At 40.2% G+C, this 16,846-nt stretch overlaps 1 protein-coding gene across 1 annotated transcript; it reads left to right on the forward strand.

Annotated features, from left to right (window-relative positions):
* Positions 1-7,473: 7,473 nt before the first annotated feature.
* On the forward strand, positions 7,474-13,918 carry si:ch211-262h13.5 (uncharacterized protein LOC571127 homolog). Its single transcript, XM_023263257.3, has 7 exons — positions 7,474-7,791; positions 8,886-8,996; positions 9,804-9,891; positions 10,712-10,878; positions 11,381-11,488; positions 12,240-12,326; positions 13,167-13,918. Exons 1-7 carry the CDS (start codon positions 7,558-7,560, stop codon positions 13,659-13,661), a joined length of 1,290 nt encoding a protein of 429 aa, XP_023119025.2. The 5' UTR covers positions 7,474-7,557; the 3' UTR covers positions 13,662-13,918.
* The last annotated feature ends 2,928 nt before the right edge of the window (positions 13,919-16,846 follow it).

The raw sequence follows: 16,846 nt of genomic DNA on the forward strand, positions 1-16,846 counted from the left end.
ACATAGGTCATAAATGATCCATTTATCCAAGCGTGCTTTAAAATTTAATGACTTATTACTATGACAATAATTAGTTTCAGATTATTACTTTATCAGTGAGTGGAACCAAGCACAATATTTGCAACATGTTTATTTGTAATTTTGTCACACATACCTGTAATACCAGATAACATAGCTATTGAACCGTATCTGTAGTGTTACTAGTGTAACTACTCATCAGATTAGTCTTCTTCATGTAGGAGAGCTGGATTCCCAAACACTCTGACAACTCTAGCTTGACCCTGTGGCAAATATTCTGGGTCATTATTGTCATCATCAGAAATTTCAGACTCAGAATCAGGATAAATTGCCCCTCATTGTCCTCATCTGGTTCTTCCAGCAGTGTCCGTATAGCCATCTTGGCAGAAAATGTTGTGCCTTACAAGGGTAGTGATACAAAAAAGGTTTTTAGTCAAAAGGTAAGAAAGGAAAAAAATAAATAATGATGTATGGTGATCAAAAACATGTTAGTTGAGGAATGTCTGAAATACTGAGTGATAAAAAATAATTTATTGCAAAGATATTGAACATAAAATTCAATCGGGTCATTTTTGACCTATGTTCTGCAGCAAACTCTTTCCCAAAACAGCACCATAACTGCCATTAACAGAGGTTACAGAAAGAATGAAAAAAGAAGCATTTAATAATAATCTGGGTCTTGAACAGAGCAGTCTATGGCAGTTCATTTCAAGCTATTCGCTCACAGTTGTAACTACTTTGACTGCACAGTTTAAAACCTGTCAAGATCAGGAGTAATTTAAAATGAAACAAACCAGAACATTAACTTGAACAGAAAACACATAATAAAGTGTTACCTAGACTAATTCAGTTTGCTAAGTGGTCAGTTTCTTTACACTGCTCTGTGATTTAACTGCATTTTCGGGAGCATAAATCACACTTCCACCCATTTATGCGTTTATAAAATTGTTACTGAACTACCCAGCTGCAGAACTGTCAGTGTGACCTTATTACTGTGCTAGCGCGGCTAGCGCTGTATTAGCGCGGCTAACGCTGTATTAGCGCGGCTAGCACGGCTAACGCTGTAATAGCGTGGCTAGCGCTGTATTGGCTAGCGCGGTTAACGCTGTATTAGCGTGGCTAGCGCTGTGCTAGCGCTGTATTAGCGCGGCTAACGCTGTGCTAGCACGGCTAACGCTGTGCTAGCGTGACTAACGGCATGCATTACAGGTTACTGACTCTCACAAAAACAAACCACATACAGGACAAAAAGGACTAATACACTCACTGCAGCGCCGTCGTTCCCACTGGTAGCCGTAGTTGACCCCGGTTTTGTGAGGTCAACCGACCGCGTCACATGACCGGAGGAGCGTCACGTGATTGGCTGGGCGTTGGTTCGATTTTGGCCAAGATCGATTGTCTACCCTGAGTCCCCCGGATGTGAACAGTGAATTTTTTTGATAGCGAATTTTGAACATTGAATTTTTTGATGGCGAAATTTGAACATTGAATTTTTTGATGGTGAATTTTGAACACATCAAATTTTTTTGACGGCGAATTTTGAAGACATTGAATTTTTTTGATGGCGAATTTTGAAGACATTGAATTTTTAACTGGTTTTTAGAATTTCGATGAGCTAAATTCAGGCATAAAAAATTCACATACGTAATTTTGATGCAAAAAAAAATTCAAAGTAAGAAATTCAGCAGCTTTTAAAATTCAGAATCTGATGAGTTTGATTTGCTTCCATACATTCAGTATCAGTGTTTATTTCTCTGTAATCTTATCCAATTTTTTTTTTTAAAACGGCGTTCATCAAGTTTTGCAATTCTATATTTTAATGGTATAACTTTGCATTTCTATTCATGGATGTACACTCACCAAACACTTAATTAGGAACACCTGCTTATCCATGCAATTATCCACTTAGGCAATCATGTGGCAGCGGTGCAACGCATAATAACCTGCAGATACAGGTCAGGAGCTTAAGTTAATGTTCACATCAAACATCATAATGGGAAAAAATGAGATCTCAGTGACTTTGACTGTGGTGTAATTGTTGATGCCAGATGGGCTAGAATGAGTGACTGTGAAGCTGCTGATCTCCTGGGATTTTCGCACACTGCAGACTCTAGGGTTTACTCTGAATGGTGCGAAAAACAAACGGCTTGCTGATGAGAGAGGTGAGAGGAGAACGGCCAGACGGTTGAAGCTGACAGAAAGACTATGGTGACTCAGATAGCCACTCACTGTCAGCTGAGAACAGAAATGTGAGGCTGAAGTGGGCACAGTTTCACCAAAATTGGACAGTTGAAGACGAATCTCCATTTCTGCTGAGGCTGCAGAGGGTAGGTCAGACTTTGGCATGAATCCATGGACAAGACCTGTCTTACAGGCTGCTGCTGCTGGTGTAATGGTGTGGCGAACATTTCCTGACACGCTTTGAATGTGCATCCTTTTATTAGCCAGAATTAACCCATCTTTTAATGAGCGCTTGCAACGTGTTCATGCACCATGTCACAAAGTTGTCTAATTTCATGAACATGACAGTGAGTTCAGTGTAACCTCCTTCATCACCACATCTGAAATCAGAAGAATACCCTGGGGATGCATCAGAACAGAGGATTCGCAATCTGCAGGAATTATTTGAAACCATGTCTACATGCACCAGAATCTCAAAAGAATGACATCGAGAGGACCGACCATGTAATATTATGCTGCTCAGTGTAGAAGTAGTAATAAGTACCACACATTCATTTTGTATTTTCCTGATAGTTTGATTTTGCCCTTGCAAAAGAAGCATTAAACACATAGTATTAAGTAAATAAATTAGAAAACCACAACATTTCCCACTAGATCTTGCAAAATTTGATATATAAGAACATGCTGCAACTCCTTTTAAAGTGGTTCAAATATTACAATAAATCAAATAGAATTACAGCTGTGTTCACCATATACTGTAGAGTTTATCCTTGAAGAATGAATTTTTGCGAGCAGGACACTTGGGATAAAAATGAGGGAGGAAAACACATGTTTCAGCAGTGTTACGTGCAAAAGATGAATAATTGATATGAGGCTTGGCGAGCTCACGGAGCAATATTTAGTGCCAAAGCTTTACAGTTCAAGAGTCATATAAACTAAAACTACTTCATAAAATTCAGAAATTTTTCTCATTTGCTTCATGCTGCAAAAAAAGAGAGCCTGCATATATGACGGGGAAATTAAGAGTCTAAAGCTGACTACTTTATCCAAGTAAAATGACTGGGATTTGTGGCCACTGCTGCAGAGAATGCCAATCAACTGTGAAAGCTTTGCTAACATAAGCTCAGGACTTGACCCATTACAGTGAAATTTAATGAGTTTAGCATCAATGTCCATGTTTTGGCCACAGTAGTGTAGGAAACAGGTCGTCCAGGGGGGAAAAAGTTTGAAACCAATTAAATGAGAGAATTATCCTTCTTCTTTCTCCTGTCTCTCCATCCTAATGTCTTCCCTTCTCTGGGCAGACTGTGACCAATAAGATAAGAAAGAAATCCCAGCAGCATCATGTGAAAGGGGGAGAAAAAACAAGAGAAAAGTGAAGAGAGAGTAGGAGATAAAATGCAAAAAGAGAAGACAACGGTGACGATAGTGCATATGTGAATGAAAGCACATGAGATGGAAATAAAGAGAAAGATTTTCTAAAGATACAGACAGGCTGCCATCCTGTGATTTGTTTCCATTTATTCTCATGTATCTGTGAAAGATGGACAAAGTAATGGTAAAAGACAAAATGTAAATACTTTGACTGGGACACACAAATGCCAGGTAGAATGTGATCAGAAACAGAAGTGGCGCTGGCCCTTTTATTTTTTTCTTAAATGTGCTGTGCAGTAGAGAAACCAATTCTTTTCCTCTTTTACTGGCAAGTGATGTGACACAGGAGGAGATTTCTGCCAGCATTTCCTCCAAAAATATGTTCTTGGCAAGGTGGAAAGGTCTGTGAAACAGCATTTAGACCGTGGTAGAGTGAAATTCTCCACTGAAAACAATACAAATGAACTTCTCTGCAACAGGATTTAGACCATGTCAGAGTAAAACTTTCCACCACGAGTAACTCCAATGAAATCTCCCAAAACGGTATTCTAGCTCGTCACACTGAAATTTCTCTTCTCTTCTCTTCTCTTCTCTTCTCTTCTCTTCTCTTCTCTTCTCTTCTCTTCTCTTCTCTTCTCTTCTCTTCTCTTCTCTTCTCTTCTCTTCTCTTCTCTTCTCTTCTCTTCTCTTCTCTTCCCTTCTCTTCTCTTCTCTTCTCTTCTCTTCTCACTCCCAGCCCATCCCTGTACAAAGTGAACAGCAGGGGCCCCCGTGGCAGCAGCCCCCTCGTATCTGGGCCTGGGCATCACTACAGCATAGCATCTCTGTGCAGCGAGCAGAAGGGGAGATTACTTCGCGCTCACATCAAAGGAGGTTTGTCTAACTTGGGTCTGTGCTGGTAGAGCGAGTCCTTGGAGCAGCCTCGCCGTTCTTATCTCTCCCCCACAGACTCTTTCTGCTTTCTGCTGCAACACAGCTGGCTCCCGGTAACACTGACGCATGAATGCATGGCTCTGCACGGTCAAATGTGCACACAGACAAACACCAGTTCAAATTCTCTGGTATGAAAACCCACATACACAAAGACACACACAACATTGAGGCAGCTCTTTTTTTTTTCTCGATATTAGCAGAATTTGTTCTGCCGAATGAGTCTCCCTCCCTCTCTCTCTCCCTCTCTCTCTCTCTCTCTCTCTCTCTCTCTCTCTCTCTTTTTCCTTGGGTTGAGGGCTGAACCTGGTTCACTGAATATTTGAAATGGATTAAATGATTATCCCTGGACAGCTGCTTGCAGAAAGAATCCACTTTATTTGACTATGATGTTAAAAATTTTCACCACTCAAGGTGTACTTACAACCAAAACCACCACCGAAGGGAAAAATCACCTGCATTGAAACATAAAAACGGGGCTATGGCCTTTTAACCCACTGATATCTCAATTGATTATTCTCAGTCTGAAAGAACAGTTTGACACTAGGTTGAGAAATATGCTTTATTGTTCATCTGGCCAGCAGCCACTTTGCTGGACTTAGCACAAAGACTGCAAACAGGTGAAAACAGTTGGTCTGGCTCTGTCCAAAGGTTACAAGCTACAGCACCTCACTGATTAACCCAGTTACACTCACTGGCTTAAATACAGACCAAGGGACTGATGCTGTATCCTGAATGGCATCAGCTCAGTTACACATCACAAAGCCTCATGATTGAAATGTTGCAAACAATTTCAAGATACAGCAACAATTATTTTACAGTAATCTCCGCATCTCTGTCATCTGTAGGGCACACACTTGTTGAATGTACGCTATGTACAGCACACTGGTGTTACCAGCAGAGTCCAACAAGCAAAATGCTTTGGTGAATGGTGATGGGTTAAGACATTATAAGTGGGAAAAACCTGAAACCTGCCCCTTCAGTGAGAGGATCTGGTGGCTCTGTTATACTGTTTGGGGCATTTTTCTGGCATTATTTGGACCCATTTGTCCCCCCATAGAAATCAATACAAAATTGTGTATGAAGGTGATATGAGTCATATGTTACGACCTTTGTCTCAACCCAGTTGAACATCTATGAGAGATTTTAGACCAACATGTGAGACACAAGTGGAAACCTCCAGGGCTGAGAAGTGAAGCCAGTATGGATGTGCCAAAAGTTGAAGTTCCATGAATGTAGGCTTGAGACTCACTCCAAATGAGACTCAATCCCCATGGATCCCCATTTTAAAATGCCCAACATCAGTGCAGTAATAAATATGTTTACAACCAGGTACAAAAAAATGTACCTATTTTCCCTGTTCATGACAATGACAAAAAAGAAAAAAAGGGTCAATTTTATGTAGGTCACTCATTTCAATTGTATTAAGGCTTAACGTTATGCATTATTAAGGGTACGGCCAATTTAAGTGACAGGTGGGTACCAGCACAGTCCATGGCCACGTATCAGCTCCAGTCATGCTCCACCACTTTGCTCATTCTTGGATTAGCTGGGAGTTAGGAGGAGTCAGGCCCTGCCAAGATGGTGACAGCCGGAGCCACCACACTGGGGTTGACGTCACGGAGGGTTCATCCATCTTTATATACAGTCAATGGCTAGACAGCGCTCTGCACCAACACCAAGTGGGGGAATATCGTTTGGAAGAAAGGTGTTCATGCTTCCACTAGAACTCCAGAGACTTGCAGAATCAATGCCAAGCAACACTGTCGTTTTCTGAGACACATTAAGTTGTTTTTCCTTTAATTTGTCACCCGTCTGTATTTCTTTTGTTAAATCCATAACCAGATTAAATGTTTCCCCCTGTTGTCACTCTTTATGTTGAGCTAACTGTCTCCCAGCCCAACATTTAAAACACAAATATAAGAGGGCAGCAGATCTTCCCATCCCTCTGCCAGTGGACAAATAATGCCAAACTGGTTCTTTAAAAGCCCAGATTTCTATTGTCTTGTGTGTCCACAGAAAGGGATTTCTTTGTTTCTGCACAAAAATTTAAACAAATGTGTGTGAGAGAGACAGAGAAATAGAGAGGCTCTGTGTGTGAGCTCGCCTGTGTCCCAGTGTGTACTGAGCTGCTGTTACAGACATTAATCGATCTTGTCATGAACAATGGAACCAATCTGACTGCTCTAAAAGTGTGAACCCCACCCACAACACACAGCGGAGCCTGGCTCACTGTTTACTGCTTTGAAGCAAACAAAAAAAAAAAAACAAAAAACAATATGTACTGTACATCCCATTTATAATACATTCATCTGAATATATTTTCGTAAACAACACACTGGTCTGGAACTGCTGAAATAATTACTGTTGCTCATTTACTACAGTGACGTAAATTCGGTCAGATTAAGGGCCACTGGGTTTTTCAGTAACAGTAAGGCAGGAAACACAAATATCAGAGTTAGGAGGTTCCAAGACAACAGCAAGTCTAATGCTGAAAGTAATTAACTGGATATCAGTGAATCATTAGCCCAGTTCTGCCTGGTGGACCAGTAGATTTCCCCCCAGTACAGCACATCAGACACACAGTGACCCCTACTGGTAGCATAATACTATTACAGACACAAAAACTCACTCAGTGTACACTGACTCTTTGGCTTCATTATAATGTAATGAGGTATCCACTGCACTGAACTGGTTTGCACAAATATACCACAGACACCTTTTGATCAGATTGGAAATGACTCCTGAACTGACAGTCCTAAATCCTAATATATGCAGGCATATGAACACAGGAGTACTATGAGTGACAGTTTTGACATTCACTCTATTTGTCCCAAATGAATGAGTGCTCCTTGGGTTAAATAAATCCCTGGAACCTTCATTCACAAATATCAGCTCTTTGCCATCAAATAAACTTTGTCCTTGGCTTCATTTCAACAGCTCCCTCCTGTTTTCATTCCAAAAGTCACTGCCTCGATTGAAGGCAAACACAAGAGAACAAACTTCACTTTAAAGCAGCTCTGTTTTTGAGCTCCTGTCTAAACCTGTGCCACCATGGACAAATCCGTCCATACATTATTACTGCTAATATCCCTGCTATCCATCCACACCGTGTGTGTGTATGGTGAGGGTTTTGTACTGATGCCCATTGAACTTGCTCCTATACCCTGCAACGACAAAGCAGTGGAGAAGCTGTCTCGGCTGGCTGTCACTTACATCAATGAGGATCGCACCGATGGCTATAAGTTTGCCCTCAATCGCATTGCAAACGTCCACCTGCACGCTCAGGTCAGTACAGAGGCTAATTCTCAGTGGGAAAAGCTGCTGGAGGTTGTTGTGAAAATCTGTCATTGGGTGATTTGTTCATGCTTAACCAGAGTGGAAAGGTTATTTTCCCTCCAGTTGTTGCTACAATATCAAAACATCTCAATGAAAAAGAGATACACATTGATAGTTTTAACCAGCCGTGGCCAGTCTTCATATCACTGGGACCACATTTGACAAGATTTGTGTCTAGCTGTTAAAAATGAATGTGCACAGTCAAACTTCTAATCAGAAGTAACTCTCTTACATTGTCACAATGTGCTGACTCTTAGTCTGGTGAAATGATAATGAAATTAAACTCTGCTTCTCAAGGACTCACTGTAGTCTCTGGTTCACAGTTTAGCAACCACTGGATCAAATCAAAGCTCTGAAAAATAGCAGTAATTGCATTAGTGTTCAGCCACTAAGGACTGAGAGGAACAATAAATATTTGTTGTCTGCACTTTGCTGTGAATGACCGCCATCAGTGCGTGTCCCTTTTAATAAATGTAACATTGAAATCAAAGTACATAATTTTATGTCCTGGAATGAGAGGCCGTCTCCTTTTCACGCCTCATGAAAAAATGCCTTTAGGACTGAAGCGACTGTTAATAAAGTCCAGGTCATTTCAGTGCAGGACTGCTGGGACAAACCTTGCACAACACACTTGATGAACTTCATGCTGTCAGCTGCTGAAGGCTATAGTGGTCCGACTGTGGGATAGATCAGGTTTTAAGAGGCTCGGTTCAACTTCATGACCTAAAAGAGCTGCCATTACACCTGCTCCAAGTGTTGGCATTTGTTTTCAGTGCTGCGGCTCAAATCAATATTGGGTGGAATTATAAAGCATCGAAGAAATGGCTCTCTAAATATGTTGTTTAACACAAGATGGTACTTGGCAGGAGACATCTCATAAATTTGAATCTTGGATATGCATTAACATTCATTTAAGGTTGCTACTTTGCCCATAACAAATGTAATACTGGTGTTTATATATTTACTACTGTAGGGAAATCTGTCCATGCAGCACTGTTTACTCCTCCTCTCTCTGTTACCTCTGTTTGCATTGTGACTGTCAGGGCCCGGCAGGCAATGTGTATTACATGGACCTGGATGTCCTGGAGACCAAGTGTTACATAGGCAGCCCAAAACCATGGAAACGCTGTGACGTCAGACCCTTCATGGAAACAGTAGGACACACACACATATACAAACAAACACACGTGCCTGTCCTCGTACTATACCTGTGAGGACTCTTACTTGTAAGCAGTAACCACATTATAAAAAGGGCAGTTTAATACAGTCACCTATAAAGACACCTTTATTTTGAAGAGTTGATTTGCAAATTGTACAATTAGTCTCACATTCACCTACCGCTCTAAAGTTTGGGGTCACTTAGAAATGTACTTATTTTTCAAAGAAAAATATTTTTTTTTCATTCAAGATAACATTAAACTAATTAGAAATACAGTCTAGACATTGTTAATGTGGTAAATGACTATTCTAGCTGGAAACGGCTGATTTTTAATGGAATATCTCCATAGGGGTACAGAGGAACATTTCCAGCAACCATCACTCCTGTGTTCTAATGCTACATTGTGTTAGCTAATGGTGTTGAAAGGCTAATTGATGATTAGAAAACCCTTTTGCAATTATGTTAGCACATGAATAAAAGTGTGAGTCTTCATGGAAAACATGAAATTGTCTGAGTGACCCCAATCTTTTAAACAGTAGTTTATATTATTTGGTCATTTGCAGTGCAGTTCCTGATTGAAAACTAATATTAAGTCCTCTGCTAAAAACAGGCCTTTGAAATAGGAACACAAGTCAGAATTTCCTCACTGAAAAATGTGGTCCTCATATTGACAGAAGATTATCAGAAAAGGAATATTTTTAGTTTTAATTCATTACCAAGTCTACTACTGAAGATAGTACTGGTCGACTAAAGGGGCTTTAATTGTGCCAACAAGGAATTCTGTCCATTTTACCATTTTCAGCAAGTCTCTGGAAACTGCAACACCACCATTCTGCACACACCAGAGGGCTACTCCTACCTGTACAGCTACGACTGCGCTCTAGTGCCAGGTAACATTGGCATACAGTTATATTACTACACATTCCATTACTTTGATAGATTCATGTAGCTCGCCGGATATATACAGAATGTAAAGTGATGAGCAACAATGAGCTAGCTTTCAATGGTTAAATCAAGTCAAATTTGACAGGGATCGCTCTGTATTGTGTTTTAAGACAGACTATGTTTTTTACTCTGGACGGTTCTGGTATGAATTTAAAATGAAGAAGGTGTCTCGTTAAAATCCCAGATGTAACATCATTTACTGCATAAAGTTCATGAGAAAGAAAAGCAAAAGAAATGTATCTCAGAGTAGACATGTCTCACTGTGGACGTTTTCATTCAATTTGTCACGCGCAGGTGTAACTAATCGCATGAACAATGGTTTACTGGCAGAGCTAAATGGACCTGAGCCATTATTAATTAATAATTAGCTACACTTGTGTATTTCCCACCGTGAGAAATCAAAATGTCGGCCATGAAAATGTCAGTTGGTTTCACCCTGATCTAAATCTCTCTTTTTTTTTTTTTTTTTTTTACACAATGCTTATTGTTTAGATTATTTCTTGGCAATGCAAACCCATGAAGGTCTTTTGCCACTATGGCTGTTAAAATCTTTTTTGGTTTAAATTTCAGTGGTTGTTTGCTGACGATTTGCAGAGGTCACCAAACTCAAAGATGTCCTTAAATCAGTCAATCCTCATAGCATTCTGATTGTAATCTGTTTCAAATGACAGTGCTTTACCATAACATGCATAATGTTTCGCTGGATGTAATTTCAATGCTAAGGTTTCCTAAAACATCCTGATTATCTCCCTCTGGTTTCTGCAGATCCTCCAGAGAAGCTCCAGCAGACCTGTCCAACCTGTCCCGTCCTGCTTCCTGAAGACAGTCCACAGGCCGTGACTGCTGCTCGGCTCACTCTGACCCAATATAAGATGCAGTCCACTCTGGGTATAGGACTTGGAGTGAAAAGGATCACCAGAGCTGCAGCACAGGTACAACTGCATGTACAATTCTAAACTCTGATGGAAGAAACGATGCTCTGGGGCTGATGTCATTTCTCAGCAATGTGCTGAATGTTATCTTTGTGGGGAAATATGCTCAAGAAAAGTCTCAGCAGATGGTACAGTGCAGTTTTGAGCTTCTGTGTGCCAGATGATAACCACTGCTGCTCAACAATAACCATAATGTAATAGTAATAGAAGAGTCTGGCAACATTGCAAAGGATTATTGAAGGTACTTTAGACATTACTGTGTGACCCTGCCTTTGTTTGGAGAGCAAATGAGAAACTGAATAGTTTGCTTGGGGACCAAAGCTCAGGATATTGTACTTCTTTGCATTTTGATAGCCCAGCTTTGGGATCTAAACCCACAAAGATTGCTGTTACAGCACATTATAGCGCAAAACTACACTACCTCTATTTCTGTGTGTATGTACGGATGTGTTTATTTGTGGAATTTGCCCTTTTCTAACCATTTTTTTAATATATATTTCAGGCTGTGCCAGTAAAAGCCACCTTTGTGGAGTACACAGTCCAAGAGTGTCCAGAGGGAGTAACAGAAAGAGGCACCTGCCAGCGGCTGACACTCCAATCTGACACAGAGGTATTCAACCAGAGCCAACTTATTCAACATTAGAAGTTATCTAGCCACATGAAACATTTATAATATAGTCATACACTCAGGGGTCTCTTTATTTGATAATTCTGTGCAATCAAATCCTGTTAGGTTTCTTTAGTTCTTCAGTTTTCTGTGAAACTGGTGAAAATTTGTAATTTCAGTCTTTATTTTCAAAGCCTTTGCTGAAATTTGTCTGCACAAAAATATATCAATGGGTAGTTATCATATTCCGGCTCTCTTGTGTGTGTAGAAACCACAAGAATTTTGAAACAACTCTCAAAGTAATTGGTAGCACAGCTGTGTGGAATGTGCAGGTGAATCGAATGAAATGAAGGCATGTAAGTGGAAAAAGCTGCACATCATTCCAGTCTTTGAATTGATCAAACCGCATTGTCTGAAATAGCTCCCTTCATTAAAAGAATGATTATTACGATGACAGTGTGACACTAATTAATGTTGTTGCAAAAAGTCTATTAAACATCGATCAGCCAGCATGTTGTTTACTATCAATGAAGCAGCTCCAGGGAGTGTCACTTGATGACATGACAGATTAATTTCTATGTTTAAAACTGACACCACTAAGAGGCTTTGGTAATTGGTTCTTTTATTAAAGAAACCTGACAGGAAATCTTCCTTTTTTGTTTACTTTGACTCTCTCCTGCTCTGTTACGTTGCTTTGTTTATTGACAGAGTCATCTGAAAGAAATTAATAAAATGCTGCATGTTCTTCTCTCAGACTGCAGGTTTCTGTACAGGTTCTGCGCGTGGAGACGTTAACGCTGATCCTGAAGTTCAGGTGTTCTGCGAGATGTATAAAATACAGGTACAAGAGGCAAATAAAACATATTTATTATCTTATCACTCAGGGATAATGGCCGCAGTAATTTCTAATAGAAAACAACAACAATTACAATGATTATGTTATCAATGTGTTGAAGATAGAAGGAAAGAAGCACAAAATAAAGCGATAAAAAAAAAATCCAGCTTCGCTACAAGCTGTTAACATGATTTCTATATGACATTGTTCTTCCTTGAAAACAAAAGGGGAAATAAATGAGATGAGAATAAACTACATGAATTCAGGACACTTTGACCTTCAGTATGCATGTAAAATTTGAACCACAGACCAAATCAAATTGTTTTAATTGTCCTTCGTTATAATCTGTGAACCATGACAGCACAGTAAACACAGGAAAACAGCAGCACAGATGCTGAGCAATCATAACAGCTCAAATACATGCAAGCCAAGAATGAAGAGAACATTCAAATACAGATGTATGTCAGTAAGAGAGTAACTGTAAGTCACTTCACACTGCAAGGCTGCACACTGGGAATGTAATAAGTCACCGCCTGACCTAGTTTTGATGAATGTTTTAGGTTCTGTTTTGTTTCAGATTTGACTAAAGAAGCCTTTGGAATAATAATGTAACTCTCTGAATGGTTTCCACAGGCAATTATATTCTGCAGTATCTTACATGCTATGCTAGTGCATGCTTAATCATATGTTTGACATTTAAAGGTGTATGGTCCTGTGCTATAATCATGCTGTTTTCTCATGTCTTTTTAAAGCTGATGTGGGTCATGTATTGTAATACTGCATGACTGAGACTGGTGAGTTTGTGATGTCGTCATTTTGGCATGATCTTGTCTATTTTGTCTCCAGAATGTGGACCACCTCAGACCAGTGCAGCCACAGGGTCACGACCTCCCCCAACCTGCAGTCCCAACTTTTCCACCCATAATTGATGACCCAGGAAACGATCCGCAGCCTGCTCCCTTTGATCCCCAATCACCCACTGATGGTCAGCCGGCGCCGTCCGACCCCATACCTGTTGACCCCGTGCCCCTCGACCCCTCTGTTCCTGTCAACCCCTCCGTAGCTCTCAGCTCTTCTTCCAGTGAATCTGCTGAGAGTCTAACAAACCAGCAACAGAGGCCTCCCAATGCTGGGCCTTATGATTCCTCCTCTGAAGAAGTGGCAGGCCTTGTGGCTCTTCGTCCGCCCTTTAACTTCCGCTACCAGAAGCGTGACCGTAAGAAGCGGCAGGCCTTGATAGAAGCTTCGCCCTCTTACAACCCTGTCTTCCTGGCTGATTTCCCCAGTGGGAACTCTCCGTTCCGATCCTGTCCTGGCGCGGCTCGATACACCACGGTTTAACTGGTGCTGCTGAGAGGTCCATATGTTCATGTATGATTCTATTCAGTGAGAGTCTGGACCAATAAACTGTTCCGCTCCCTGTCACTGGAGGCTTGTAATAATTTGTGCTAATGAGAGGAATGTTGTCTCTTTTTCAGTGGCCCTGAAATGACCTCTCTGCTGCTGCTGTAACAGTACTCCCAAAGCACATGAAGCTCAGACATGTATTTGGAAATGACTTCAGATATTTGAACAATTTGAATAAATCTTGGTTTGAATCCTCTGTTTAATGACTTAAATAACTTATAGAATCAATTATGGTGGTATTTAAAATTTAGATTGTAGGCCTGCACATTTAAGAGCTGGAACAGTTTGTCTATTTGTCAAGTAACTGATTGAAAAGAAAATAAATCAGCGACTATTTTGGTGATCAGTTTAAATAATTTATCAAGCAATATTGCAAAAGCTCTGCCAGTTCCTGTCCACAAATTTGTGGATTTTTGCCTCACATAGATTTTTCTAAATTAAACATCTTTGCATTCTGGACTGTTTTGGACTTAATCATCTTTAATAGGACTGAACACATAATCAAAAAAGAAAACTATTTAGCTGCAGTGTTTTCTTGCAAGTCATGTATTGAATTCCCTTTTAACACATGACTTTATGTGATGATTATGAGTCACTTTGGTGAATTTTTCTTTCAATCTTCACTGAAATATTATAATGAAGCACAAAAATAATTCGAGTGAACACAAACTGCTTCAACTTAATGAGGGAGCACAAAAAAAGCAAACAAAGACACTACTCTAAAAGAAAGATAGTCAACTTTGGTTTTTATTCAAACCATTAACCTTGATCTGTGTTATCTATTCAAGTGTAAAAAGGTTCTTTTACAAGTAAGAATTTCTCTCATACTCTCTTTATTTGTTCATAAATCAAGGTCATAAAACTTTCATCAGCCAGAATCTGAATAAATTAGGAAAAAACTGTCTTTTAAAGCAGAAAAGATGATAGTTTGGTAGAACAAATCAAGATTTTTCTCTCTTCGGATTGTGTTCCTCAACATCCACTTGGTTTAGAAACAGCTTTACAAACATGTCTGGTGGAGAAAAGGGAAAGTCAGGATTTATTACAGTAGGACTCTTCACTGCAGCGTTTAGACTGTGCCAAATAGCACTGAGGCGAGAGGGAAGTGCAAACATCTCAGGGAAGCTTTAAAAGCTTGTGGCTAGCTAAAGTGGGCTTTTGTCAACACAGTAACAAGAGCTATTACAAAGAGCAGAGCAGCACAGAGGAGAGGAGCTCTGCATGTGTGATTAAGTGTCGCTCAGGAGGATCTTCAATCAACAGCGTCTCGGTATTTCTCAAACCCAGCAGGTCAGTTGTCCATAAGAAAAAAACACTCACCTAAACCTAAGCAGAGCTGTGCAGAGACCAAAGCAGCTAATAAGTCAGAGACCTATAAGTCTGGACATGAAATATGGCCAATATAGAGCAAATCCCAGAGTTCAAGAGTCTGCAGTATGTCTTCATTTACAGGACAGTGGAACATCCTTTGAGGCCAGCAGAGAGGACAGATGGTTTAATAGAAGTGTGAAAACGGCTGAAATAACAATCCCTGGCACCAGGCCCTGACACTAATTGAGTGCCAATCAGACTGATGTGTGACATTAAGACATGAATGTCCAGCAGAGGTTTAAATGCCTAATACTCCCCGAATTGTAAACTAAGGATCAGATGAGTAACTCAGCCCTGAGTGTCAAAACATTTTACTACCTAATGTGTCTATGTATAGCTACTTAAACATAGCAACCTACTTTTCATGAGGGCACAAACTGAGAAATTAACAGTGAGCTAAACTTGAGTTAGTAACTTCACCCTGCTCTCTTTCCTCAGGTTTTGTCTTGGCCCTCTATGTCAAAAACAAAAAAATCCCCAAAGCTACAGGGGGAGTTTGGGAGTGAGAGACCCTCTGATCTTCTCTGTTTAGTTGAATTGACAGTAAATCCATTTGGTTTAACTTATCCCAGAGTGTCTCGGCTGACACTGAGTTTAGTCTACTGTCAACGCACTGACCACAGCAGTCTGAAATTCGGATGACTTGATTGGGGATAAAGCAAAGGGACGCTGAAACTTGAGCTTGGGAACAGCAGCTGAAAAGCGCAATCTCACCACCAAGGTTTACTCAGTTGCTGTTTTGCTGTCTGGTCTATTGTGTCACAACAAGTTCCTTGGCAGAATGTCTGCACACATTTGAGAATACACATTTATTCTTAACCTTGAAATCAGCATTTCACAACACCAAGCTGACCTGAGTTACACCCAGAAAAATTAAGTTTGGGTGATAGATTCATGCCAGATGTGGGATCATACAAGCCCCATAAAAATAAGAATTATAAAAAACAACAGATTAGAGAGGTCTTATGGACCTTTTGAAACCAGATTAGCCTATTAACAAATACAGAGCCCCAGCAAGTCCATTCACCTACAAAAACCCCCAAAACAAAACACCATAGAGTCCACCAGAACTACAGTCTGATCAGAACTGGCTGTCAACTATTAAAGTATAGTAATCATCATCAGACATTTGCGGGGGATCCATGTTTATTTAGGCTGCTAAAAAGTTCATCTTGATTACTCCAGTCGCATAACACAATTAAAATATGGAAATACAATATGGTGACAGAGTTTTCTTAATAAAACTGGATAGGAAATACCAACAGACAGATCATTTGACAGGGTTCCCCAAAGGAGGACATAGTTAACATATTTTCAACTGCATGCTGGAGGGGATGTGACCTCTTCAAAGAATGCTTGATTACATTCTCGGATCTTTCCACCTGCACGTCGTTTACTCTGATCCACAAACCACAAGAAGCGATCCAAGACCACGAAGGCAAGAACACCCTCAGGATGACAACAGTAATGAGATTAGACTGGATCAAGTTCAACTTTATTACCACGGCACAGAGTATAAGTACTACGACAACAAAATGCACTTGAGCATATAGCCTTAAGTGCAAAAGAAACAGGGAAAGTGCAGTGTAAGGTAAAATCTCTAAGTAGAGTAGCTTTGAGAGCATTATAAGCGTGCTGAGATAGATACAGTTTGAGTTGTATTAACACAATAAACAGAACAGACAGTGCATGTAAGTATGCAACATATAACTGACATGTGTAAGTAATGTGTATCCCATAAGCAGTTT

The sequence above is a fragment of the Amphiprion ocellaris genome, chromosome 2, assembly GCF_022539595.1.
Source record: "Amphiprion ocellaris isolate individual 3 ecotype Okinawa chromosome 2, ASM2253959v1, whole genome shotgun sequence".
NCBI lineage: Eukaryota > Metazoa > Chordata > Actinopteri > Pomacentridae > Amphiprion > Amphiprion ocellaris.

Bases quoted from the DNA above. Each gene is read 5' to 3' on its own strand.
- si:ch211-262h13.5 (XM_023263257.3), top strand. From the start codon at position 7,558: ATGGACAAATCCGTCCATACATTATTACTGCTAATATCCCTGCTATCC. The intron at 8,997-9,803 runs GTAGGACACACA...TACCATTTTCAG, and splicing joins TCAGACCCTTCATGGAAACA to CAAGTCTCTGGAAACTGCAA. The intron at 10,879-11,380 runs GTACAACTGCAT...TATATATTTCAG, and splicing joins TCACCAGAGCTGCAGCACAG to GCTGTGCCAGTAAAAGCCAC.